The following is a 27,970-nucleotide window of genomic DNA, read 5'->3' as shown; positions in this document are numbered from 1 at the left end:
GGCTCCAGTAGGAGAAAGAGCGAGGTTTGTTTGAGGAGTTTCCTGTGCTCTCCTCAGGTGTTCAGCAATATGGGCATCCCTCAGATCAGGAATCCAGAGCTTCCCCCGGCGAAGGAAATGCCAGAGAGCTACCACACAAGGATCGCTCTCATTGGCTGCGGCCCTGCCAGCATCAGCTGCGCCTCCTTCCTTGCCCGGCTAGGCTACGACAACATCACCATCTTCGAGAAACAGAAATACATCGGTGGCCTCAGGTAAAGTGAATGCTTCTTAATTTCCATCTGCTAAACTAAAGGTTATGAGGCACTACTACAAATATTTAGTTACGGATCCTCTTAATTACATTCTGAAAAGATCATGCTGGTCTTAGCTTGTGGAGAACTGCAGTCTTGCAGAAAAAAATTATAATAATCATTGTCCTGTTGTAGTTATCTTGTATTTAGAAACAGCTGTCTAGGTTTTTGTTTTACAGAAATACAGTAGGTTATTTAATTGTCAATCAAATAAACAAGCGCAAAAATAAACAAGTAGATTTAGATCAACCTATTGAACTTATTTGTATAACTAGTATGTTACTAGTATTAGGATATTATTTATATTATTAATAGTATATTAAGGATAGGCAAACTGGTTGTAAATACAACACAGATGTAATTAAATGCAACTTGTTTATAATTCATTTTATTTATTCGTTTGTTATTATTACTCAGTTTTATTCTTCTTGTCTCTAAATATGAGATATTTGCACTAGCATTCAAAAGTTTGGGGTCAGAAAGATTTAAAATAAATTAATTTAGTGAGAATTCAATGAATCAAAAGTGACAGAAAAACTTATTTCTTCTCAAATAAATGCTGTTCTTTTGAATGTTCCATTCATCATAGAATCCTGAAAAATATAATATTTTCTAGAAACATATTAAACGGCAGAATTGTTTTCAACATTGATAGTTATAAGAAATGTTCCTTGAGCAGCAAATCAGCATATTAGAATGATTTCTGAAGGATCATGTGACACTGTCACTGAGACACGGTCACTGACATCACAGGAATATATTACATTTGAAAATATATTAAAAAAAAAAAAACAGTTGTTTTAAATTGTAATAATATTTCACAATATCGCTGTATACCTGTATTTTTGATCAAATAAATGCAGCCTTGGTGAGCATAAGAGACAGACACCATCATTTTTTAACAGTATATCAACATACAATATCGAACATTATTATTATTATATTTATAAATAACCTGTCTTTTCTTTTTGCGTGTGTGTGTGTGTTTTGGTAATAAAATGTTCCTCCTGGAGCTTTAATGAGGGGAACACACACTTGAGTGCAGAGAGATCACATGTGCGGTTTGAACAGGTGTCTTTTTCTCCTAAAGGTTATTTACTGAAGAAGTCTGAATTATACACCGCCTTGTAATCCCCGTTATTACTATTTTACTCACGCCCGATAGAGACTGAGATGCTGCCGAGCTTGTCATATTCACCATACCTCTCGCATGCATCATGGGGTGTTCATGCGCACATCGATTTGCACAGTGTCAAAACAACTGGACATTATTCATTTTCAATGAGAGTTGGCACAAACATGATATAGAAAGACTTCTGTCAATGCGACAAAGTAAAACAGAGCTTAGTAGACTGATCGATCAGAGCGTCCTAAGTGACTAAATGAACATAATGCCACAAAGAAACAATTGTAAATATTAAAAGATGTTGTGTGTGTCCCTGTTTTTGTTCACAGCACTGCTGAAATTCCTCAGTTCCGTTTGCCGTACGAGGTGGTGCAGTTTGAGATTGATCTGATGAAGGATCTTGGCGTAAAGGTACCAGTGAGAGAGACATGGCAGGATGTCAAATCCTTCCAACCCATCAACAGCCAAATGTCACTGACATTAATAACCGTGCAGGGAAAAAAGCAAGCTAACAAAACACAATTAAAAGCCACATTAGTGAGGCAAGTAGCAAAGACATCCATCTGTCCATTGCCTGAGAGCTGTGATGGTGAGAAATGGCAATCGATAGTCCTCATCCAGATCACCTGACCATGATTAATTTGATTTTAGTCTTGAGAGAGCCGGAGAGAGAGGGAGGGTGAGGGAAAGGGTTTCTCAAACTCAATGAAGGTTGGTTAAGGCTAGGTAAGAAGTACACTGACTCCCGTGAGCTGACTTTGACATCAACACTTTATTCATTTTCAGCAAAGAAATTATATCTTCACTGCCTCAATCATTTTAGAGCCTCTGATGAGGATTCCACCATATTCTACATACTACCCAAGAAATACCTCCAATTTCACAACCCACAAGTCATCTTTACAATCGAGCACTGAAATGTACTAATATTACTATTAACTGCATAGGCTTAACAATATGCTAAATTATTGTGTATTTGATTTAGGGATGCATGACAAGTCACTAGCATATCAGTTGATATTGGATATACCAACGCGATCTCACGGCCATTCGTATGTATTTTACGAGGTGGCTAATTCGTACGAAGTCATATGACCGCAGTCGTATTTTACGAGTTGCCCAATTCGTACGAAATGACCTACCCCTGACCACGCCCCTAAACCTAGCCATCACTGGGGTAGACAAATCGTACGAATTCGAATGAGTGAGGTCGTACGAATTCGTACAAGTAAGGTCGTATGAATTAGCCACCTTGTACTCACTTGTACCAAATTTGTACGAGTTTGGGGTCAGTAAGAATTTGTTTTTCTTTCAAAGAAATTAATACTTTTATTTAGTAGGGATGCATTCAGTTGATCAAAAGTTTCATATAAATGTTATCACAGTTTTACACCAAAATATTAAGTAGCACAACAGTTTTTTTAACAATGATAATTAATAAGAAATGTTTATTTAGCAGTAATTCAACATGTCAGAATGATTTCTGAATGATCCTGTGACACTGAAGACTGGAGTAATGATGCTGAAAAATCAGCTCTGCCATCACAGGAATAAATTACATTTTAAAATGTTAAAATAAAAACAGTTATTTTAAACTAATAATATTTCACAATATTGCTGTTTTTACTGTATTTTAGTTTTTGATCAAATAAATGCAGCCTTTGTGAGAATGAGACTTCTTTCAAAAACATTACAAAAATCTTACCGACCTCAAACTTTTTTTGTGTGTATTTCTGCCAATATTGGAAATTTAATTGTGCTGCTCATTTTTAGCTTTTACATGTAAATTACCTTACCTAATGATCAAAATGAATATCCATTTTTGTTTTTTAGCCATTTCTTTTAAATATTTGCACATGAAACTATTGACTATTGGCTTATTAGAATGGAAAATTATGTATTGCTATTTTCCTTTTCCTTTACCTTGCTTAGCTTATATGACAACCAAGAACAAAACTGTCCATGTTGGCATCTGTCTTAATTTAACTGGCTTCTACCAAGTTACAGAGGAATATGCTGTACAATACTGTACAATCTGATTGGACGCACAGCCCTTGATGTCAACAACAAAATATAGGGAAGTGTTATATCCGGTTCGATAAACCCAAGTGGATAAACCTGTATATTTTGCTTTCCTAACTATACATAATTATATTGTTAGGTACGTTTTAGTTTTTGCATTCAGCATTATTTTCCTCTGCAGTCTGTGACCCTTTAAGAATAGCCCTGAGACCCACAGCTTGTGAACCATGGGTCTATTTGTCATTTGTACCCCAACACATAGCGGCACATGTGACCATAGAATCACTCTGTTTGCTCTAATGTATCATAACTATACTGGTCTGTATACTGCTGTCACAAAGGTTGCGGGATGATTGATGTAATTATGTCCTGGAATTCACAGCAGCGTAGAATAATTGACGCTAACATCCTCTTTATGTGAATAATACAGACAAATGGAGACAGCTGAGACGGATGCAGTTTTTTTTTTTTCCCAACAGGTTGTTCTTGATAAGGGGCTGGGGCAGAACGGGATGACTCTGACCTCGCTGAAGGAGGAGGGCTTCCAAGTGATCTTCGTTGGCATTGGTCAGTCCTTTTCTAGAGTTACTTTTGCCTCTTTTGTGTGTGCATTTTCCTTTATTGAAAAAAAACTATGCATCAATTTGTCATGTGCTTGCTGACACCCTGTGTTGATTAACTTATTAGTCTCTGCATAAAAAAATTGTGATACGAGGGAAGTTAAACTAACCCCCCCCCCCCCCCCCCCCCCCCTTAAGGGACACCCATAACCCCTGTCCTCATTTTTCCATCCAGACTTGATGTCCATATTGAACCTTAAAGACATCATTAAAAATGAGAAGTGGTTCAGAGTTGACCAAAAATATAAGAATTGTTATTTACTTACCTTCACGTTGTCAAAACAGTGTAAGTTTGAGTTTCTTTCAACAGTTGAACGCGCAAGTTTTTTATAGATCTTATTGTGAACATTTCATGAATAAAACCTAATTTTGACAACTTGATCTTCCTGTGACGCCTCAAACTCCTCTTTGGTGACACATAGTATGCAGGACATCATTTCGTCAATTTAAACCCTGCCCCTTTCTTGCAATCTGCTATAAACTTGCATTTAGATCTGCCTACATCCAATCAACAGCCAGTTGATTGAACCAAGTCCCCGCTTTAATGTTTTTCTTTTCGATTATTCGTTTCACTTCAATGTACATCACAATACGTAAGAAAAGATCTGACGCTACTTCGATTACTTTGCCACATTAAGAATGTCCAAGCCACCAATATAATGAAAGTGAATAAAAATGACACACACACACACACTCACACACACACACACACACACACACACACACACACACACACACACACACACACACACACACACACACACACACACACACACACACACACACACACACACACACACACACACACACACATACACACACACACACACACATCATAAAGATGCTTCATATTATGTCTAGATATGAAGCTGTTGGGATTGGAACAGATTTTTGTAAGCTCTTTGGAGTTCATGTAAGAAGTAACAAACTTTGATTCACAAGGAATCATTATTTTCAGTCACTGAAAAGTCGCACTGAAGGGAAGGTCATCCACAAATAACGACTTAAATTCATCTCACAAATCTTTTGTGTGACTTCAGAAGGCTTTGAATATATAGCATGAGTTGTGTCAACCACTTTTATAGTCATTTTTGAAAACTCCAGTCTAAATTTACGATCTTGCAATTGCATGTAAAACATTGCATTTGTGTTCCACAGAAGAAAACAGGGCATATACTGTAGGTTTATAAATGATATGAGGGTGAGTAAATTATGACAGAATTTCAACTTTTTTTTAACTAATCTTTTAATGCTTGCCAGCTTGTGGCATTTGTGGTTTCTTTATGCAGAAAGAAATGTGTCCATTGAGTCATTTTGCCTTCTATTTTTATTAAAGTAAGGAAATATTGTGTGCATTGGTGTGTTGATTTGATTTGAGAAATTCAAACATTCCTCGAGGGTGACTGTGTACTTTGTGCTTCTTTCTTCTCCTTATAATTAAAAGGAATACGTATCATTTATTATGTTTGAATAAGCGCTACTTTTTTGGTAGCTAAGCTTCATTGTTATTGAGACGGGCAAGTCTCAGAACTGCTCTGGGATTTCTTTTTCTCATAAAGCAACGGCAATAAGCTGGGAATCATAAAGGAAATGATTACATTTGCGCCTCTGTGATATTTTTTCACCACTTCTCTCATGTTGTCTCTAAAGTCAGCCTCTACAGTGATTGACATGCAAATGTGTACCTTTGCCTTTGAGAGAGAGAAATGGTTGAAAAACACAGATAAGGATGTTTCTTTTTGGCCTGTAAAATAACCGACATGTTCCACGCACACTGTTTTTTGTTTGTTTGCCATTTTATCATGTGATTGCCATGTCGTACGCTTTCCGTCTCAGTAATGGCTATAATCAAAATATACATTTTTGGACCGTCGCTTTGAAAATATTGTTTTCTGTGTACATCCCTCACTAAATCATTCACAATGGAGGAAATTAAGCCCAGAATGCTTTAAGGTTAGCAGCAGTCATGTGGGTTTATCTGAAGCAGTGAAAAAGATGAATGCAGCATCTAAACTAGACCATATGGGTAGGCAGATTGGTCTAGATGTTCGGTTCTAATGAATATGACTCTGAGGAGGTCTTACTAAGGTCAGTGTGTATATCATATTGTCACATTAGTTGAGTTTCTTACCAAAGCTTCTGAAATGCAAGAGTTGCCTAATAAATGCAACATTTCTTAGATTATAAAAAGAATGTTGCAGAGGGGTTTCAATCTTTAAAGACTCAGGAACCCCCTCATCCAGACTTGTCATCCAACCCTCAAAATAAAAAGACTTTCTCAGTAATACTTTATAATTACTTAATTGTAACTAACAATACTAGCTTACGTAATGCTTAAAAGAGAATTATTTTGACAGCTAGAAATAAGTTCACAGTTAGAAATGCTTAGTACATGTACAAATGCTATATTTCTTAGGTACATATATTCTCTGTGGACTTCCTGGAGTGCCTTCGGAGACTCCTGGGGGAAAACTCTGGATTTAAAGCAATCACTGTCTGTGAAGGATAAAACTGTCTTTTTAACTGCTTTGCATCGTTTTATTGCGTGTGATATTTAAGCTGTTGAAGAAAGTGTTCCAAGAACTACTTTTCAACTAAAGTTGAACTGCAGATAGTATATTGGAGATCAATATGTTGTGCTTTACATTTATGGCAGTACTCCAAAAATTGAGTTGGTTACTTTTTATTGTAGTATATTACCTCTCAGTGTTGTTGTTAGTCACTGCCAGTTCAAACTACAACACACATTTCGATTTATGTGCTTGCACTGATCCAAGAACAGTACAATTCAAAAAAACATCGCAAATCATTACTTAAAAACTCAAAGCTTGTTTTCATTGGTCATTCTGTTAGTAGAGTTAGAAGAAGATAAAAAAAACAAAAAAAACCACTGAACAGAACATAATTTTTTTTATTCAGAACATAACTTATTTCCAGGTTTAAATTAGTTTTGAAACCCATTTATATATAATTTAAACCTGGAAGTAAACAAAGATTGGGGAGTTTGAAAAAAATACTAACAAAGGAACATTATGACCTCAAATGAAGCAGAAATATTTTAAATATTTTTACTAATATGGTCACTAATCAAACCAAATTTACATGTGAATTTATAAACTTTGTACTGACGTTTTGTTTTTCAACTGAAGATGCTCTTTGGATCATTCTCAAATAATGCTGGTGAAGATTAATGTACAGTAGGTGTTATCACATTTGAATAGAGATCAGTGAAATTTAGATAAAAACACCTTCAGGGTACTGCGCAAGATTTCATTTATAGAACCATGTCTACTTCTGTACTAACCTTTGCTATAAAACCGTTACAAGTCTGTTTATCACAATATTTCTCTTCAGCTACTGCTCACTGTTGCCTAATGCATTACAGTCATACAGGAACAGACTATCTAATTTCTGCATTGATTTGATCTAAAAAGTGTCAAATGGTGCTCCGAATCAACTGCTCTTAGCAAAAAGACATTTTTAGACATCTTTTAGCTGCACAACTTTGTGTATTTAACCGTTATCCTTATGTTACCTTGTATGAAGCACCGATGTTGTTCAGAACAGACTTTAAATATCCTATAATGATTGCAGAGAAGTACAGGCAACAGTATGTTTGTACCTGGAGCATCTGTTAACTTACAGTTACCTCCTGCAGTTTGTACATGTTAATCTGTTCTTTGATGCTTCGCTGTACAAAGTTTTCGTCTGATGCTTGAAGGCACAGAATGGCTTTTCCTTCCCATCATGCACGAGGCCTTGGTGTTCATCGCTCAAACCGTGATGATGGGCATAATGAGATAGAGATTGATAGCCTCCATCATGCAGTACATCCTTGGGGTGAGTGCCAGCTTAATAGACAGATTTGAAATGACAGGGGGTTAAGTATCCCCTAGATCCATTTCTGTTTGCCCTTTTGTCTTATCGACATATTTCTTAAGGAAGCCGTCTGCCGTTCCTCTAGTTCATTATTTAACCTTACATGTCTGAGGAGGACATAATTCCAAGCAAACGCTATTAGATCATTTGATTTATTTGCAGTTGCTGAAGTGTGATTATTGCTCAATAGTTGCAGTCACTCATTATTGTTTGTTGTCACAATGTTGATATAAACTGAACAAATCATGACTTTGCTGAGTTTTTAACAGGGGTCGTTTGCCCTACTACAATATGCCAGATGCTCTATGAATATTAGTGCTCAGGTTTTTTTTTTATTATTATTTTTTTGTATAGCATGTAAGAGGACTAATTTATTATTTTATTACTATAATGGACTGGTATGAGAATCTGTGATAGGCTAAAGCATCGCTGCGACCAGTGGACAAATGGTCTGGAGAATAGATGGATGGAATTAATTACTGTAATATAACTATAATATGTGGAATAGTGTTGCTATTGTGTGACAGAATTGTATCACAATAGGTAGCACTCCAAAGTTACTACCGAATCAAAACTAGTTAGCACATCATTTATAATTAAAAGGGTTTAATACCAGTATTTTGTTATGATTACACTTGAAATAGTTGTATGAGATGATAAAAACATTTACTATTAATCCTACCCAGCATGTATGTGAAATATTACCTGATAAATATTTATTGATATTGAAAAATCAGAGAGATGGAAGGCAGAGCTCAGGTAGAGTGGAAGATCAAAGCCCCTCAAGAAGAAGAGACCAAGAAAATAGGAGGCAAAGAAAGAGTGCCCCAAGAAGAAGAGCCCAGAAAAAGAAGAGACCGAGCAATCGTTACAATCTTCTTTTATCCCTTCCTTGACCATATGACCAAAAACCAAATGTGAGACATTCAAACTAACCAATCAGAAGATTACAACTTCCCCCACCATACTGAAGGTGTGACAATTAATAGACCCCTCATGAATCTTGGTCTACAGGCCTTGATCACTATCAGCACTTTTATGCCTTTAGGAATTCCAAATGGCCCTTGGAGGGGGTTGAAACAGTAAAGCAATAGTCTGAAGATTTTTATCCTTACACAGGGGAAAATGTAAACACATACTGGATACATGAACAGAATGAATTGAGGGCTTAAAAACGCAAGGAGCAGCAGTCAAGGTAAAACAGAACAGGTGAGGGATCATTTGGCAACCAAGGAAACTAACTATGAACACAAGCAACCGGGAACAGAGCAAACAGAATGAAAACGAAACTAAAACAGAACTTACAGTACGCCCTCCCCCGGGTGAGCTCATCCTTGCTCTGTAACTTGCTAACTGAGGAGGGAGAGTGTAGGCTCTAGTGGAGGATGTGGAGCAGGTGAAGGGCAGGAGCCGAGAGGCACTGGCAGCAGGAGAGACCAGGGTGGTGATGACGGTGCCAGGAGCATGAGTAGCCAGGCAGGGACCGATGAAGGCCTGTAAGTCCGTGGCGCAGGCAGAGATGTCTGACAGACGGAGCCGTAAGAACAATGGTGGAACCGACAGGTCGATGAGCCCAGGATGGGCTCGGCAGATGGGCTCGGCAGCTGGAGACGGAGCCAGGGGATCCACTTGACTAGGTGGAGCTGGAGATCAGAAGACCAAAGGCAATTCCACACAGCATACAGGAGTAAAACTAGAGAGGGAACCAGCAAAGGCGGGGCCGACAGGCTGGCTGGCTTTGGGTGGGAACTCTGGAGACAGAGGAAACTTAGAGCTGGGCGGAACCAGTGGAGACACCGGAGACTTGAAGCTGGGCGGGACCAGTGGGGATGGGAGAACCTAGGAAACATCCTCTTCCAATTCCTAAAAATAATATACAAAGGCCAGCTGCAGCTCACTCTCAGCGAGTGGAGTGTGGGTGGTGCTTTCCTCCATCCCCTCAAACTCCACGAGCAGTCCCATGGCACTGCACGGTGTTGCCGGCTCACACACCTGGTCAGACTTTCTGTGGGGCTCAGGCTCCGGGGCGATGGTTGGCTCAGTCCTCTTATCTGGCTTGTTCATCACGACAGGTTTAGGCTCTTCGTCTGTGGTGGGCTCTGGTGTTTGCTCCGTGCGTGGCAGGCGGCTAGCTTGGCTCTGGGTCCAGAGTTGGGTTGATGATGTCCTCCGCTGAGAAAATGGTGTAAGCCGATCTGTTGTTCAGCTGCACCCACTTCCCAATCTCGAGGACCAACACCGGATAGGCGTGCCTTACACTGTTCATTTAGGCTTGTTTGAAAAAATACACTCAGGGCCAGTACGAAGCGGAAGGGAAGGTAGTAAGGCATGCCAGGTCTAGAAAGTCACTGGTGCGGTCCTTGATATTATTACCTTGCTCTAAACAGAGCAGCTGTACGACCTGTAAACCATTTGTATAATACTCAATTTGAGGATCCAATATTCTGTCACAAAGTGGCTGTAGTAATGCGCTCAAAGACTAGGGATCAGACTAAAACAGTCTTTATTAAATCCACAACAGAAAAACTCAGGAGATCGCAGTGGAAAATATAAACGCATACTGGACAAATTAACAAAATTAACCAAGAGCTTAACAAGGGGGTAGTAATCAGAACAGGTGAGGTATTAATTAGCAACCAAGGAAACGAATTATGAACACAGGTAACCGGGAACGGTACAAACAGTGAAAACGAAACCAAAACAAAACATAAAAGAATATATGTTACAGAGAGCAGGTAATCACCATGCATTTTTGATTCTGATAATAGCTAATTTTGTCGAGTTAAAAGTGACGTGAAGGTAGGTAGATTATGCTAAATTCGATTTAAAGCATATAATCTGCAGAAATTAAATTTAGACATGTTTAGAATAGACAATTTAGGCCACAGAATTGTATGCGTAATTTAAATATATATATAAAAATTTGCATTTAGAATCCACTTGGCTTAAAATTTTAAAATGCACAATATATCCAATGTAGTTACATGTATCTAGAAATAAGGCATTAGAGCAAACGCAAACCTAATACTTTGTAAGGATGAATATAACTGCAGACTTACTTATGTTTGTTTTTACCAGTGTTTCAGCAACAAGTCTTTGTCACACATTGCCTCCAAATGTATTCATCTTAACACACAATTTATTAATTTGTCTCTTTTTTCATGCTGCACAGGTCTTCCACAAGCAAACAGGGACACGATCTTTGAAGACTTGACCCCAGAACAAGGATTCTACACATCAAAGGACTTCCTTCCTTTGGTTGCAAAGGCCAGTAAAATAGGTACCAAAAGAGAAAATAATTTTTTAACATCAATATAATTTGAAATTATTGTATACTGGCTACCTGTTGCCATCATTTCACATTAATTTAACTTATTTCCTGTGTTCTCTTTTAACAATATTACACTTATTGGGAGAAAATAAATGTGTTTATTACATGACTTTCCTGAATAATTTTCATGTGTGTGATTCAGTGGTCAAACTGTTAGTTTAATCTGGTATTTGATATCGGTTAAGTCTCTGTGCACTGAATTGTACTTACAATTTGTGTTATTTGTTGTGTCTTTTTCTGTGGCACGTGTTTTTTGCAGGCATGTGTAATTGCCGTTCGCAGCTGCCAAAGATACATGGGAATGTGATAGTCCTAGGCGCAGGAGACACAGCGTTTGACTGCGCCACCTCTGCTCTCCGCTGTGGAGCTCGACGAGTCTTTGTGGTCTTTAGAAAGGGCTTCACCAACATTCGCGCTGTTCCAGAAGAGGTAAAAAAAAAATCAGTTCAGCAGCACCTGCAGCCAGTGATAAATTCCTATTGAAGGAACATCTGTATACCCCACGTCCTTATGAAGACATTATCTCTTTTTGTCTTCTTAAATTACATTTTGTGTGGATTTTGACATGTTCTTTTATGGGGGGTGGGGGTGGGGGAAGGGGGGGGGGGGTAGACATCTCTCCATCTCTACTGCTGACTGTCACTGAGATGACAAGTAAATAGATAAACTGACAGTTTACTGTGTACCTCTACAGAAAGAGACATTCTGTCTTTGTTTGAAATTATTATTTGCTTGTATTTGTATTACTTGCATTATTTTTTATTATTATTTAGCTTAATTTATTTTGGTGCTGCTCGTGGAAAGAAATAACACCGTTCACCTTCAAAATGATCTTGTGCTGCACCTGACAGACTGTTGCATAAAACCCTAAAATAACAAAAAATATTCCCAAATGGATGTGATGTATTTAAGGGATTTTTACTTAAAAAATGAGTGAATTTATATTCATTATCCACATTTCTCCTAGAACTCAATTGAGAACATAGCCCAGTTTCAAAAGCCATTGTCTCATTATTACTGATATTTTGCAGAATTCTATCTGTAATGGGGAATAGTTACATTAAATATCAATCATTTCAAATGGAACCATATCAAAGTGAACACCGCTAGACATAGATTACACAACAGACAGTCAGAGTAAAAGCGATAGAAGTCAGCGGAGAAAAATTGAATGGCCTTACTTAATGGAATAAGCTGACAGTAAAAAGATTCAGAGTTAAATATATTTGAGAACTGAAACGAAATCTAGTGTAAAATCTGGAATGGTCTGAGCTGGAGTTAAACTTGGATCTTTGTCTGTGAATGAGAGGTCTGAGATCAAAATAAACATGTGAAACCATGGTTGGATAACACACAGGTCTATGTTAAAGGCACCTTGTCTTTATTGACATAAAGGCTAAAGTTTTTTTTAAACTGTTATCACATTACATGAAAAACATTTTTCTTTTCAGGTACAAACTATAAACATATGCTCAGAATGGTTATACCTTAAAACATAAAACTGAATATACATCATGGTGTATTATGAAGCATATAAAAGCATATAAACATACTTTTATGCATTTGGATACGTATAAAGTATTACGTAAATGTAATGAACTACTATTGTAGTTAAATGGCGGTAGAAAAATGTGTGTACAGTGAAAAATTCTCAATACGTGTGTGCACAGTCATGACTTGGAACAGAAGTAATTCTGTGGGTTCAGATGCGATATCGTCTTTCACTTTATTCTAAACAGTTTATGAATAGCATTTTAATTAAAGTCTCATTCTCCAGTTTATATTTTATACAATGTATACTCTATGTATATACTGTACCTGGAGTCTATGTTAGGTACTGTCAAACACAATAGGCTAGAGGATCAGGTATTTTTTTTTATTGGTATTACCATTGGAAAGACTTTCCGATCTGAGGTAAAAAGCAGAATTAGAAAGGAAAAAGTAAAAGAGAAAAAGTGAGAGAAGTTTCTGTAAAGGTGACCATGTTGAGCTGTTATAATGGGCAGCACTTTATATAATAAGATTTATGTTTCTCTGGAGCTTTTTAACAAAGTAATTAAGACATATTCTTTTCTCAATGACAACTGTTGCAATGCTGCCATGGCAACAGTGTCAAGAAAGTTAAACTTAGAAATGTGTAACTACAGAAACTATTAGCTCTGCCTTTGCTGTGCGAACGTTCAAATAGGGGTGTGCTAAAGCACAGTGGCCGTAAATTATAATGGAGGTATTTTTATCAAATTGGGTAGTTTTACTTCTACTCTCAGTTCATGTACATTTAAGGAATTTAGCAGATGCTTTTGTTATCTAGAATGACTTATAAAAAGTGTTTTAGCTTGACGTATGGTACCTTTGTGATCAACAGATGGTAGGCATGCAGTTTAGAACATTACCTGCTAGGGAAAAAAATATTTGTGCTAATATAGATACAATATAAAACCTAGTGCAAATAAACATTCAAATGAAAGATTTTTTTCAAAATAATAATAATCAGTTTGCAATGGAGTGAATTGCAGAATGGGGGTGATGGGGGGGGGGGGGGGGTTTGACGTGCTTGCAATGTATAAATGAAACCTTTGGAACTGTTCTCTTTTAAGGAAAGGGCTGACTCTGGATATTTAGCTGGAGGAATCTGTGTGGCTTGTCTGTGGTTGGTTTATGTGGTGCAAATGACAGGTTGTTGACCAGTGTGACATTAGGGTTCATGGCTTTCTCTGTGAGTGAGAGTTGTTTATTGAAATGACAAGGTCATGGCAAGGGTAGTTTTTAGATGGGATGCACAGAAGCTTGTTATTGATAAATATAACTTCAGAAGACAGCTGTTTATCTAGGTAGAAATGTTTGACATGAGTTGTTTTGTGAGGTACTTGGTTACCAGAGGGTGGCAAAGTGAGAAATAATTAAATATCAGCTCAATAAGAATGACAGATAAAGACAGCAGAGGTGATGTTAAATACAAAACTATTTGGTGTACAAGGAGAACAGAATTGGTCTGAGTACTAAACCCTGTGGAACTCCAATGGGTGTGGAGATGAAGTTGATACTTTCCATTATATCTTGTAGGTTCTTTTCTGAAGGTATGATGAAAACAATATAAATGCAGACCCTGTAATTCAATCACTGTGATTATGGCTGTTTTTGTTGAGTGTGCCATTTTAAAACTAATGCTCTTGAACAGAGCACACTCCATGTGGTTCTACAGTGGTTTCGCTACAGTGGTTTATTTTATTAATTTGATTTTTTCCCACTTTTTCCCACTCATTTTATTTGTTCATTATCCTATCAGAACAGACTTGTCACACATTTTTGGTCACTACCCATCAGTTGAGAACCACTGCCATTCGCTGCTGAGGAAGGGCAGTAAAGATCCCCATAACCTGCCAGATGTTCATAGCTACAAGCCAATGTGAAGATGACCTGAAGTTGGGGGAGGTCAGGTGAAGGTGGAGGGGATGAATAGGAGTGTTAAGATGAAGAAAAGCAGGTTTTAAAGAGAGTGTCAAAAGTGTATGTGTAAGGGTTGTTATACTCTAAATGCTTGTGAACCTGGAAAATGCTTTATACTGGAGTGTTTTATTGGAGTAGATTCTTAAGGCTAAAGAAATTATGCACTGGTATAGATACCAGGAGATAGACTGGAAGAAGTAGGAGAAGCTCGTGGGTAAAGTAGTAAGTGGAAGATACAGAAATGCTTTGTAGACACTTTTAGACTATTTTCCCTAGGAGGTTTGGTTCTCCAAAAAGTAAATGGCTCAGTAAGCAGGCTTAGGAAGATGTTCAGGTCTTCTGCGAAGTTTTCTAGGAGTCCTGGTTATAGCCAATACTACAACTTCACTGTCATGACCATATTCTAAAGATGAATGCGTAACATTCTCTTCACTCTGTTTTAAAGCATTTCCATGTTAGCAATTAGGATTACATACTTCTCATTCAATTTCTGTTTTTCTAAGATGGAGGTGGCCAAAGAGGAAAAGTGTGAGTTCCTTCCATTCCTGTCCCCTTGTGAGGTAATCAAGAAAGATGGGTATGTCGTAGGCCTGCGGTTCTGCCGCACAGAGCAGCGGGATGATGGCACCTGGATTGTGGATGAGGAGCAAATTGTCCACCTGAAAGCAGACTTCATCATCAGCGCCTTTGGCTCCATACTAAACGATCCAGCAGGTGAGCTTCAGAAAGGACAATTGCTGTAGTTGGTTGATAAGCTTACATTTATATGGGTTTATTATTATTTTCAACTCCTTTTTTTGAAGCTAAATATGTTGTATGTAGTAAGAAACAATAGTTTTATTTGTTTACCAGACAATGTAGTTTGAAGTACCCAAATTAACGATTCCATTCATATTATTGTGTGCTGCACACAGGGCCAGTTAGAAACAGTTTCTCATGTAGTTTAAAAAGCACATGTTGGTGTACCTGTGTTTCGATGTGAAAGATTTCCCCAGCGAGCCATCACAAAATCCAGACTGTTCTCTCGTCAATAAGCATTCAGCACCGCCCCACTTATCTTTCCTTAGCAGATTTTAGTAGCCACAATGTGATAACCATCACTCTGAGGGAGAGGCAAGAGATGATAAGACCCTCAAAACGAGAGCCTTGTTTCATTATGGGAATCCTTTATCAATCCACCATCGCAAATACAACCTTATTTCAGTAGATTATCCAAAAACATCAACCACACATTCACATATTATGTCTGGATCACAAATGTTGTGCTTTATGACTACATATTTAATTTGATATATTGTTTCATAAGGTCTTATCTTTATTATTACACATTTTATTTATTTTTATATTTATTATATCAATTAAAAAAAATGCTATTATAACACACATGTAGTTTTTTTTACAGTTGTTTCTTTTTTACAGTTGTTGTTTCTATAAATTATATAACATATATAAAACGTCTCAGGTTACGTATGTAACCATAGTTCCCTGAGAAAGGGAACGAGACGATGCGTCGATGACGCTTTGGGAACGCGTACAGCGTGAACGAATCTGAAGCAGCTGTGTCAACTTAGTCCAAAGTAATGAATGAACGAGCGCCACGTGCGGGTGACGTCATGACCAGGATACAAAAGCGCACTCGGTGAAACCGGCACTTCAGCATAAACTTGCCGAAGCAAGACAATCCCAGGAATGCAGGAAGTATGGCAGGGCGACGCATCGTCTCGTTCCCTTTCTCAGGGAACTATGGTTACATACGTAACCTGAGACGTTCCCTTTCGAGGGAACTCGCGATGCGTCGATGACGCTTTGGGAACGAGAATACCCAAACCGCCATAGTTACAAATGCCTGAGTGTCTACTGTCATCCAGAAACACTAAGCACTTAAAACATGGGACCCTGGGGCAGCATCCAGGTCCAGGCTATAAAATCTGACGAATGTAAGCGGAGAGGACCAGCCCGCCGCATCACAAACGTCTTGGAGAGAAACTCCAGAAATTAAGGCTTTAGAGGCCGCCATACTTCTAGTGGAATGAGCCCTGACCACCAAAGGGCAAGGCTGGCCAGAGGACTCATAAGCAAGAGTAATAGCCTCAACTATCCACTTACTAACTGTTTGCTTAGAAGCAGGTAGACCTTTCTTGGGTGATCCGAAACAAACAAACAGCTGGTCGGCCTTCCTCCAAGAAGAAGACCGATGAACATAAGTGTCCAATGCTCGCACTGGACACAAGAGGTTCAACCTTTCCTGGTCCGATGAAGTGAACGGAGGAGGACAGAAAGCCTGCAGCACAATAGGCCTAGGAGTGATGGTAGGTACCTTAGGGACATAACCTTGCTTAGGGTATAAAAATGCCTTAACCATGCCTGGAGCGAACTCCAGGCAGGTAGGAGATACCGAAAGGGCCTGAAGATCTCCGACTCTCTTAAGGGAAGAAATGGCTAGGAGGAAAATAGTCTTAAAAGTAAGAAATTTTTCTGAGACCGACTCTAAGGGCTCAAACGGAGCCCCAGATAGGCCTTCTAGAACCAATGCCAAATCCCAAGCCGGCATCCTAGTACGAGTTGCAGGCCTTAGCCTCAGGGTGCCACGAAGGAAACGAGTAATCAGGGGGTCTCGACCCAAAGATGTACCACCCACCGGGGTGTGGAAAGCCGCAATAGCCGCCACATAAACCTTCAAGGTGGACGGACATAAACCTGACGCAAAGCGGTCCTGCAGGAACTCCAGTACTGTGTTAACTGAACAGGAAACCGGATCCCACTGTCGCTGGTGACACCAAGAAGTGAAAACTCTCCACTTTAAAGTGTACAACTTCCTTGTAGCGGGCGCTCTGGAGCTTAGAATGGTCTCAACAACCTCGGCTGAGAGACCACTCTCTACGAATTGGGCCCCCTCAGAGGCCAAACCCATAGTTTCCAAATCTCTGGTCGGGGGTGAAATATCGTGCCCCCGGCCTGAGACAGAAGGTCTCTCCTGATCGGGATCTCCAAGGGAGGACCGTCTAGGAGATGAATCAGGTCCGCAAACCAGATTCGACTCGGCCAGCGCGGAGCTACTAGTAAAAGGCTTACTCCGCATTGGCGGACTCGCTCCAGAACTCCTGGGAGCAGAGCAACAGGGGGAAAGGCGTACAGCCGTAGCCTCGGCCACGTCTGTACCATAGCATCCAGCCCCAGGGGGGCTGGGTGAGTAAGGGAGAACCAAAGTGGACAGTGCGTCGTGTGCTGAGATGCAAACAGGTCCACTTGAGCCTGGCCATAAAACTCCCATATCTTCTCCACCGCCTCGGGGTGGAGTCTCCAATCCCCTGGCCTCAGCTCCTGCCTCGACAGGACGTCTGCTCCAATATTCTGTACCCCCGGAATATACACTGCCCTCAGAGAGCGTAATTTCCCTAGGGACCATAGGAGGATCTGGTGCGCCAACTTGTACAGTGGACGCGACCGTAGACCTCCTTGGCGATTCAGATAAGAGACCACCGATGTGTTGTCTGTCCGGACAAGCACATGGTGGCCCCTCAGGTCTGGGAGGAAGTGCCTCAACGCATTGAAAACAGCCATCATCTCCAGGCAATTTATGTGCCAAGAGAGATGATGACTCCTCCACAGACCCTGAGCTGAGCGGCCTTCCATTACCGCTCCCCAGCCGGTGAGGGAAGCATCTGTCGAGATAGCAACTCGATGACAAAGAGCTCCCAACACCGGACCCTGGGACAGGAACCAATGTTTCCTCCACATAACCAAGGCGCGGAGACACCGCCGCGTGATCTTGATTACCCGAAGTGGGTTTCCCCTCGGGGAGAACCCTCTGGTCCTGAGCCACCACTGCAAAGGTCTCATGTACAGCAGGCCAAAGGGTATCACATTGGACGCCGCTGCCATGAGACCCAACAGTCTCTCGAACTGTTTTACAGTGCGTGACTGGCCTAGCTTTAGCTCTTTCGTGGCTGTCAGGATAGCAGCTACACGAGCGGGCGATAGAGTGGCCCGCATCATGACTGAATCCCATACCACACCAAGAAAAGTGGTCCTCTGTAATGGAGACAGCACACTCTTCTTGGCGTTGAGCCTCAACCCCAATTTCCGCATATGAGCGAGAACAACACCTCGGTGCCGAACCGCTAACTGCTCTGATTCCGCTAGAATCAGCCAGTCGTCTATGTAGTTCAGAATACGTATGCCCTGCAGCCTGAGCGGGGCCAGAGCTGTATCTACGCATTTCGTGAACGTGCGGGGTGATAGTGCTAGACCGAACGGAAGTACCCGATACTGGTATTCTTTGCCCCCGAAAGAAAACCTCAGGAACTTCCTGTGCTGAGGGAGGATGGAGATATGGAAGTAAGCGTCTTTCAAATCTATTGTAACAAACCAGTCCTCGGATCTGATTTGAGTCACAATCTGCTTGAGTGTCAGCATCTTGAACTTGAGTTTCTGTACTGTACGATTCAACAGACGAAGATCTAAAATGGGACGCAACCCCCCATCCTTTTTTGGAACTATGAAATAGCGGCTGTAAAAACCCGATTCCCTGTCGGGTGGATACACCTGCTCTATAGCCTTCTTGGCTAACAGAGCTTTCACCTCTTGCTCCATCACCAGAGCCTGCTCGGGATGCACTAACGTGAGCAACACCCCGTTGTAGCGAGGAGGACGAGAACCGAACTGGATTCTGTATCCTCTCTCTACAATATGCAGGACCCATCGAGAAATATTTGGCAGAATCTTCCACTCTGACAGAAAATCTACTAAGGGAACCAGCCCCTCGGGGCTGGTCTCTGGTGTAACTGAGACACTCAGCTCGGGGACCTGAAACATACCGGCAGGAACTACCCGAACTGACTGTTTTTGAACCCCCCTCAGAAGGTTCATGTCCGACGCAATGTCGGGTCGACATTGCGCCAGACATACGCTGGGAACCACTGCGCCCCGAAGCACCAAGGGTGGCGGGGTTGGCAGAATGGTCCCCTGAGGACACCGAGGTGGAACGGACACCGTATTCTGAGGTGTGACCCGCTGCACCCCGGGTGGGGCTGCCCTCACTGGTCTGACGCCATTGGCGTCAGGACCTTTTCTTTTGCGCCTTCTTAGCCTGAAGAACGGTCCTCAGATCCGGCTTCGGCTTAGAAGACTTCGGTTGAGAGTGTTGCGTCTGCTTCCAGTATTTTTGCGGAGGTGCACGAGACGCAACACTCTCCTTTTGCTGACCTCTATATGAGGAGCCTGACGGCTGGGGCTGCTCACGCACAGCAGCCCCAGGGGGTTGGACTCGGCGAGGGAGAAATTTTTTAAAAGCCTCTGACTGTTTTTTAGCCTCCTGGAATCTATCGACGACCGAATTGACGGAGTCGCCGAAGAGACCAGAAGGCTCGACAGGAGAATCCAGCAAAAAAGAACGATCTTTGTCCTTAAGATCTGCCAGATTCAGCCAGAGGTGTCTCTCAGTGGCTACAAGGGCTGCCATAGACCGCCCGATTGCTCTGGCGGTCTCCTTAGTAGCCCTGAGAGATAAATCTGTGGCCCGACGAAGTTCTCGAACCTCCTCGGGACCAACTCCCTCACTTTTGTCCAAATCCCCCAGCAGCTCAGCCTGATATGCCTGGAGCAGTGCCATAGTGTGCAGACACGCTCCAGCCTGACCTGCTGCCGTATATGCTTTGCCCACTAATGTAGATGTCGTTTTAAATGGCTTAGTGGGCAAAGCCGAGGTCTTCAGAGACGATGCTGAACCGGGTGACAGATAACTCGCGAGCGTCTGTTCAGCCCGGGGCATCGACTCATAACCATGCTCTCTCAGCCCCCTAATCCCCGAATAAATATGCACTTGAGGACTAAAGAGCCGAGAAGAATATGGTTTATCCCATGATCTAGACAGCTCACTGTGAAGATCAGGAAAAAATGGAAGACCTCGTGGTGGAAGTGAAACATTAGATGGTAAGAAGCGCTCGTCTAATTTGCTTTTCGGACGAGCGCCCCTTTTCTCGGCTGGCCATTCAATATGTAATTTATCCACAGCACGAGATATCACTTCCACCAGCTCCTCATATGCTGGAGAAGAGGATGGCGAGTCCCCTTCTCCAGTGATTGTGTCACTGCCAATGCTTAGTACATCTACCTCCTCGGAGCTAGAGCACTGAAGCATTGGGCTCTCTACCCGGGCGGAAGAAGCCGCAGAGCGGGCTTCCGACACCGGAGAGAGAGCGCTGGATCTCCCAGGACAGGAAGGAGATAAGGTCCTCGGACCCGTCTCCAACCCTTCTGAGAGATCCTTTTGCGATCCCCAGGAATGCATTCTCCGTGTTGCCTCGGCAACAGCGGGTCCTGCACCCTGAGGATCGCGAGCCTGACCACTCTCCTCAAAGAGTGACAGACGGGAGCGGAGCATGCGAAGCGGAAGCTTCTCACAATGATGGCAGTCAGCCCCCTCGAAGGCTGACACCGCATGCTCCACTCCCAAACACATTACACACAGCTCGTGTGTGTCCCCACCCGTTAAATAACGCGGGCAGGGAGAAGCACACAGCCTGTATAATTGTTTCGCCATAATAACCACAAAATATATATATATAAATCACGGACAACAGTAAATAGACAGACAGTCAGACACACAGATTGTTTTGCTGAGGCAAAAAAGCTGAAGTGCCGGTTTCACCGAGTGCGCTTTTGTATCCTGGTCATGACGTCACCCGCACGTGGCGCTCGTTCATTCATTACTTTGGACTAAGTTGACACAGCTGCTTCAGATTCGTTCACGCTGTACGCGTTCCCAAAGCGTCATCGACGCATCGCGAGTTCCCTCGAAAGGGAACATAATTTGAGCGAAAAGTTTACTTGAGATATTACCATAAATTTCAGAATGTCTTAGTATCTGGTTTGTCCCCCTTTTGCTTTACGGATCCAAAGACTTAAAATGGAGGCAATAACATCTGATCAATACAAAGAGACACATTATCAGTGTCACAAATTTTCTTATTTGATGAGTGATCTATAAATAGTGCAGAATCTTAAGCATTTAATGTTCATTTGCTTTACATTTTTTAAGATCTGGTTTAAGAGAAGGTTTAAATTGGTTTTTAATCCCAAATGTGGCCTCAGACTTTTGTACCCCACTGTATATCATTGTGTTTATTTGTCGGCACACATTCATCCAGCTATTTTTCACCTCCTCATGTTTTTTTTGTTCTTTACTTAGCGTTTTGTTGTCCCAATGTTGTTGCTCTCTGGCGAACCTGTCATCCATCTTAAACACTGTAATGTCTCTGAGCGGAGAGTCGTTTCATCACCGGCTCGAAGCTCAGAGATAGCGAGCTTATAAATGCCACTCACTCCCTGCACCTTGCCCAAGATATGAATTACTTATCCACTTCAATGGCCGGTGGAGCCGACAGAAGAGGTTTGCGTTGCAGCGTTAGAGAAAAGCTGAGATAGCAAGAAATTCACCCCCTGCAATCTTGGGTGGGCAAGCTGGTCTGTGATTAGGTCACCACTGGCCAGCGGGATGAGCAGCTGACTGGCTACTTTTACCACTGTGGACCCCATGAAGCATGATGTTGTTTGTATTCAGGCCTCTAGGTCTCAGAGAAAGGCCGTTTTGAGACATACAATTATGTAGTTCACCAAAAAACTAATCCTGTCATAATTTTTTGTTGTGGAACTCAAAAGCTGATTTTTTGACGAATCAAGACCAGTCTTGTTATTGTTAATTAAAGCTAATACTATTAAATGTGGGGTTTTTTTTTTTTCATTAATTGAAAAAAATCGATATATATATATATATATATATATATATATTATGAAAAATTGTAACATAGACAAGCGAAAATTGGAAATGTTGCCTTTGCAACTAACAGAAATAAAACAAGTTTAAGTTCAAATACTAAAATTACTAAAACTGCTAAAGCTAAATAGAAATATAAAAAGCATATTTTAAACTTGCTAAAACTTAAAATCAAATCAAAACTAAAATTATTAAAATAAAAGCTCATTCAAAATATTAACAACTGGTATATAAATATTACTAAAACAACACTGGCACATTCAGAAATTTCAGTCATTATTCATTAATTATTTTTCCCCTCCAGTGAACTGTTAACTCAACTCAGGTTGTTGCATATGAGACCGCTTCAGTATTGGCTACAGACTCGAGTCCCAAGATGGGCATGGTGTAGCGGCACACATCGCATGATCATCAAGCCGATTTGTCGCGCTTATTGAGCCCTTGGACAGACCTTGCATTTCTTCGGGCAGGGGTCCCCTTAGAAAAAGTGTCCACGCGTGTTGTTGTCCAAGACTGGCTGGGGTACCTTGTGCAAGGGTCACGCAGCATTGGGCTCCTTGATAGGACCTCAACGGCAGTGAAACATCAACTGCCTCGAGTTGCTGGCGATATTGCTGGCCCTGTGGAGGTTTTGACCATTGATCCAGGACAAGCATATGTTGGTCTGGATAAACTACTCTGACAGCGGCAGTCTGAAGTCGCTGCGGGCCACTCACATCCCAGGCGAACTCAATAGCACAGTAGACGAGCTCTCACAACAAGTGACAAGCGGTCCAGCTGATTTGGAGTAAATTCAGCGAAGCTCAGGTAGACCTTTTTGCTTTCCAGGAACCGTTGCCTGCTGTGGTATTCCCTGACCAAGGCCCCCTCTGCATGGATGTGCTGGCACACAGCTGGCCCTGGGGCCTACGCAAATATGCATTTCCCCCATTGAGCCCGATTGCACTGACGTTGTGCAAAGTCAGGGAGGACAGAGAACAGGTCTTGTTGGTTGCACCTTACTGGCCCTCGCGGACTTGATCCTCGGAGCTCATGCTACTTTCAAAAGTCGCTCCTTGGTGAAATCCCCTGAGGAAGGACCTCCTTTTTCAGGGACGGGGCACGATTAGACAACAAAACCCACCCTCTTGAACCCCCACGTCTGGGCCTTGGATGGGACGTGGTAGACCTGGCATATCACCAGTGATGATAGATACTATCACTCAAGCCAGAGCTAGGAGTGAAAGGCTACGAGGCGGCTATATGCTTTTAAGTCTAGTCTGTTCGCAAACTGGTGTTCTTCCAGAGGAGAAGACCCACAGAGATTCGCACTTTGGTCAGTGCTTTCCTTTCTACCCTTCTACCTTGCAAGTGTATGTGGCCGCCGTACTGGCACATCATGAATCAAATTTTCTCAGATGCACCAGGATGTCCTTCTAACCCATGCCTTATTCCTTCATTGGATCTCTTTCTGGTCTTACTGGTCTTACTTCCCCTAGGCAGAGTGCCTTCTCTGCCACCAGTTAATGTGCTTGTAGAAAGGTAGGACCTACCGCAGAGACTTCTTTCCATGTGTGGTACTTGCCGGTGGAGAAGTCCATGTAATGAATCTTCCACATGTTAATGGTGCTGCCCCTTCCAGCGCTCTGCGTAAGCCACCTGAACATGGGGCAGGGCTTTATGCAGAGAAGGTTGATTTGACAGAGCAAATCAAGGGCTGAGTTTGAGGGCAGCACTTGCAGGTCCCTGAAAAGAGTGGTGGGAACCTTGGGCACGTATCCGGGCCTGGGTCTCAGGATAATGTGAGAGTTGGCCGGTCTGAATTCCAGACACGATTTGTAGACCGAGAATGCCTGCAGGTCCCCTACCCTCTTCACAGAAGCCAGTGCAGTCAGGAGCGCCATTTTCAACAAGATATTAACCCTCTGGGGTCGGAGGTGTTTTCTGGGCCCTGGAGGTGTTATGACATTTAACATTTGTGCTTATTTATGTTACTTGTAACATTTCCATAACTAAAGTCTGATTACACTGTATTCAGCACAAACTCTGCTACAATAATATGTGAGCAGCATGTATGTAAATGTATGTAGTTTTGAGAAAATCACGTTTATGCGTGGTTTGTGAAAAAAATATTGTTTTAAAGGGCACCTATTATGACATTTAAAATGTTCCTAATGTTGTTTTGGGAGTCCCCAACAACAGTTTTACGTGCATGCAATGACAAAAAACACTTTTGTTGTCGTATAAAATGCATTTATTTTTACCTGATTTGCTCACCGACTCCCAAATGATTCGTTCAACGATTCATTTTTCAAACCCCTCCTTTGCGCGACGCTAATCTGCGTTGATTGGTCAGATGACCCAGCAGTGTTTACAGACATAATACTTATTGTTTAACACGGACTACAATGATGCTTTTATCAATTCAATTGTGTTATAATAATGATTATAGTCCACTGCGTTGTAGTTTGTAGTAAAAAACTAAAAATAAGATAAAGAATTTAATGTTATGTTAGCGAGCATAGCCCAGAGTTCATATTGTAAAAGCACAATCAGTCTTTGTTTGCATTAGCCCGATAAACATAACGTTTTTACCCCCCCAAAAAAAAATGCAGTTAGCCTACGTTACTACGAGATATTACTCTATTATTTAAGACAACTCCGAAAACAACGACAAACACTTCACATATCTCAATACAATTGTCATTGAAGACCTAGAAGCTAAACGGTGCTTACACAACAAACAAAATAATTATTAAGCATGCTACATAAAACATAAAAGCAACAATTATTAATAATAATAATTTGTGATACGGAGGAGGAAGCTGATGCAAATACACTTGGAACTGAACCTTCCTTCAATATCAGCCGGCTCGCGAATCCAAGCTTGATTGCATGTAAGTTGGTAAAGCAATCGTCTTCAAAATGGCGCGAACAAAGCACAAGGCTCGGACTATACTTCTGTGGTATAGTTGTATATATGAATTGTAGCCACTTAGTCTTCAAATGCTCCTCCTTGGGCAGATGAAAAAAGTTGGCTTTTGACTCGCACTTCAGAACACAGCGTCTCGTCGCCATGATGTTTTCAAGTTTTACCTGGAGCGCAATAAGTGGGTGTATCGTATTCAAATAACTTGACAAGTTGACGTCATCTAGTCAGAGAAAAAGCTTCGGTCTTCTAACGATTCATAAAAATGACTCCGAGTCGACTCTTACTTTTGAAAGACAATAACTTTATATACGGTGCACTTTCATATTTCAAACTTTGCAGGATGTTTTTGTTCACTTAGATCTATGTTACACACTACATGAAAGGTAAATTTCAAAATTCCATAATAGGTGCCCTTTACGTCACTGAAATAAACCCATACTGAATATTTGTTCACAAAACTTTTGAAAATTGTATCATGTAGCCTAAAATTTTTGAATGTTAAAATCACAATTTTAACTAGAAAAATCACAATTAGATTTTTCCCCCCCAAATCGTACAGCCCTAGTTGCTCCTGATATCAGCGTATTCACAGTAATAGTTTCACATAATTTTTTTAGCGACAACAATAAATGAAAGTGGGCATAAAATGGAAGTTACAATTGTATTTTCTTCCCTATTGTGACGTATATGCGAGTGAAACTGCTTCTCGAACAATAAAAAATGTAGGGTGGGACTTGTCCATCAGGAATTGATTGGATGGTTGTGGTTTGCTATTGCTCTGATGTCATGTGAATAACAGGTGTTCCCTCGTGCCAGTTAACACATCATCAGAGAAGAGAAGAGATGTTGCTTTAAGAGGGAGGGAAAGTTATTTTGATTAAAGATTACCAGGGCACATGAATTAAACAAAATTATATATAATGATGTGCACAGATCAATCATTTATAATAAGCACTGATATTACATACAAAAATAAGAATTGTCAATGTGGATTTCCTGGTGACTTTAATTCATGTGTGTGCATTTTCAGTAATGTATCTCCCCCCCCCTCGTCTCTCCAAAATGGCTTTGTGTCCTCTAAGCTGTTGCATTTCTTTATGTCAGTGTCTCTCCTGCCTATGTTTCATACAGCATTCCATCTTCTAATGGAGCTTAGCAATGAGCAGTTGTATGAAAAGTTTCTCTGGAGAGTACTACTGGATTCTGAGAGGAGGCCATTTCATTTAAAGGGAAGATCTCAGGAGTCTCTTAGATTTGTCACACTCCACAGCCCGCGCGTGTGTGCATGAGACGGAGAGGGGGGTGGGGAAGGAGGGAAACAAACAGGAGGGTGTGAGGATGTTTTTTTTTTTCTGAAAGTGATGAGGCCGGCAGTCTTCATGATCACTGGAGCGTCAGGCGAGGAGAGCTGACGGAGGGACTAGGGGATTGGTCTTGAAAAAAAGAAAAGGGAAAATATACTCAACAATAACAGCCACAGCAAAGCATCAACAGGGCCGTCAGGGTTACAAATTCCTCTGCTTGTCTCATGCTGGAATCCAGAGGGACTGTCATTTCTTTCTCCATCAAAGACATGTCTTCATTTTTCAGCTTAAACAATATCCAGCACTCACTAAGTGAACAGTTATGTGTCCTCAGTGGCACAAAAAAGTATTTGGACACTTATAGAGCCCAAACAATCAAAATCAAAGTTTTGTGGCTTTGAATCGATGTCTACTAGCTTTGAAAACATGGATATGCTTGTATGCAGAGTTTCTTTCTTGGAAATAGACCAACATATTGATAACTCATCCTGCACAGATTTTTGTCCAATCAAATAATTTGTAGAATGAGAGTGTCCCTCCGCCTAATATAGTGCAACAGTGACAGTCACCTTTTTCAGTGACCTTGGTTCCGGAAGTATTTTCCCCATTAATTTTGCCCATCGGGATTTTAAAATAAGTCTTTAATAAAGCATTGAACCAAACCAACCAGCTGTGAATCACAACATGACAAAGTTTGATTTAAAGAAAGAAAGTAATTTAAAATCAAACAAAAGCACAAAGGTAGAAGACAGCCCAGCCCACGTTTCCATGTGGTACCCATTTGGGTTTTTGATGGGCTGTCACTTGGCCGTGAGGGGGCTATAAATAGAAAAAGAAAGAGAGAAAAGGAGTTGGCATGTCAAGGGATGCAACAGCAGCTAAATAAGTGGATGATGAAAGGCAACAGGTAGGATTTAAAGTGTGACGTCTGTGCTTGGAGGCTTGCAAATATTCATGTTAACAGACTAGCTAGTGTTTGCTAACACTGGGAATGTAGCAGCCAAATGGGGGGTTCAATTACAGCTAGCTTAGAATATGCAAAACTGAGGTTGCTGGTTCCCCCAAAAGGAGTTCCTAGAACTAAAATCGTTCCTAGTTCCTGCAATGTGAACACGCCAAAAAGAGGGTACCACCGCCAATAGTTCTAGGAACTATGAAAAGGTTCCTCCAGTACGAAAGCCCCTAATAATGGGGCAAAGGAGGGCTCCACACAAAAATCGTGTTGGCCCCACATGGACATGTTGGCTGGGAGTGTACTAAACT

The 27,970-nt window shown here is 41.2% G+C and overlaps 1 protein-coding gene across 1 annotated transcript in view; it reads left to right on the top strand.

Moving 5' to 3' along the window:
• Positions 1 to 27,970, top strand: part of dpydb (dihydropyrimidine dehydrogenase b) — a gene marked incomplete at its 3' end in the record, with an annotated part of 120,585 nt that overhangs the window by 32,398 nt on the left and 60,217 nt on the right. The window contains exons 6-11 of the mRNA XM_079613373.1: positions 58 to 254; positions 1,749 to 1,830; positions 3,921 to 4,008; positions 11,113 to 11,220; positions 11,531 to 11,700; positions 15,222 to 15,432. Of these exons, the coding sequence (XP_079469499.1) occupies positions 58 to 254; positions 1,749 to 1,830; positions 3,921 to 4,008; positions 11,113 to 11,220; positions 11,531 to 11,700; positions 15,222 to 15,432 (856 nt within the window). The remainder of the gene's footprint in view (positions 1 to 57; positions 255 to 1,748; positions 1,831 to 3,920; positions 4,009 to 11,112; positions 11,221 to 11,530; positions 11,701 to 15,221; positions 15,433 to 27,970) is intronic.

Source organism: Phoxinus phoxinus (genome assembly GCF_949152265.1).
Source record: "Phoxinus phoxinus genome assembly, chromosome: 5".
NCBI classification, from domain to species: domain Eukaryota; kingdom Metazoa; phylum Chordata; class Actinopteri; order Cypriniformes; family Leuciscidae; genus Phoxinus; species Phoxinus phoxinus.
The sequence above is the reverse complement of the archived record's forward strand: the minus strand, read 5'-3'. Positions and strand labels throughout refer to the sequence as shown.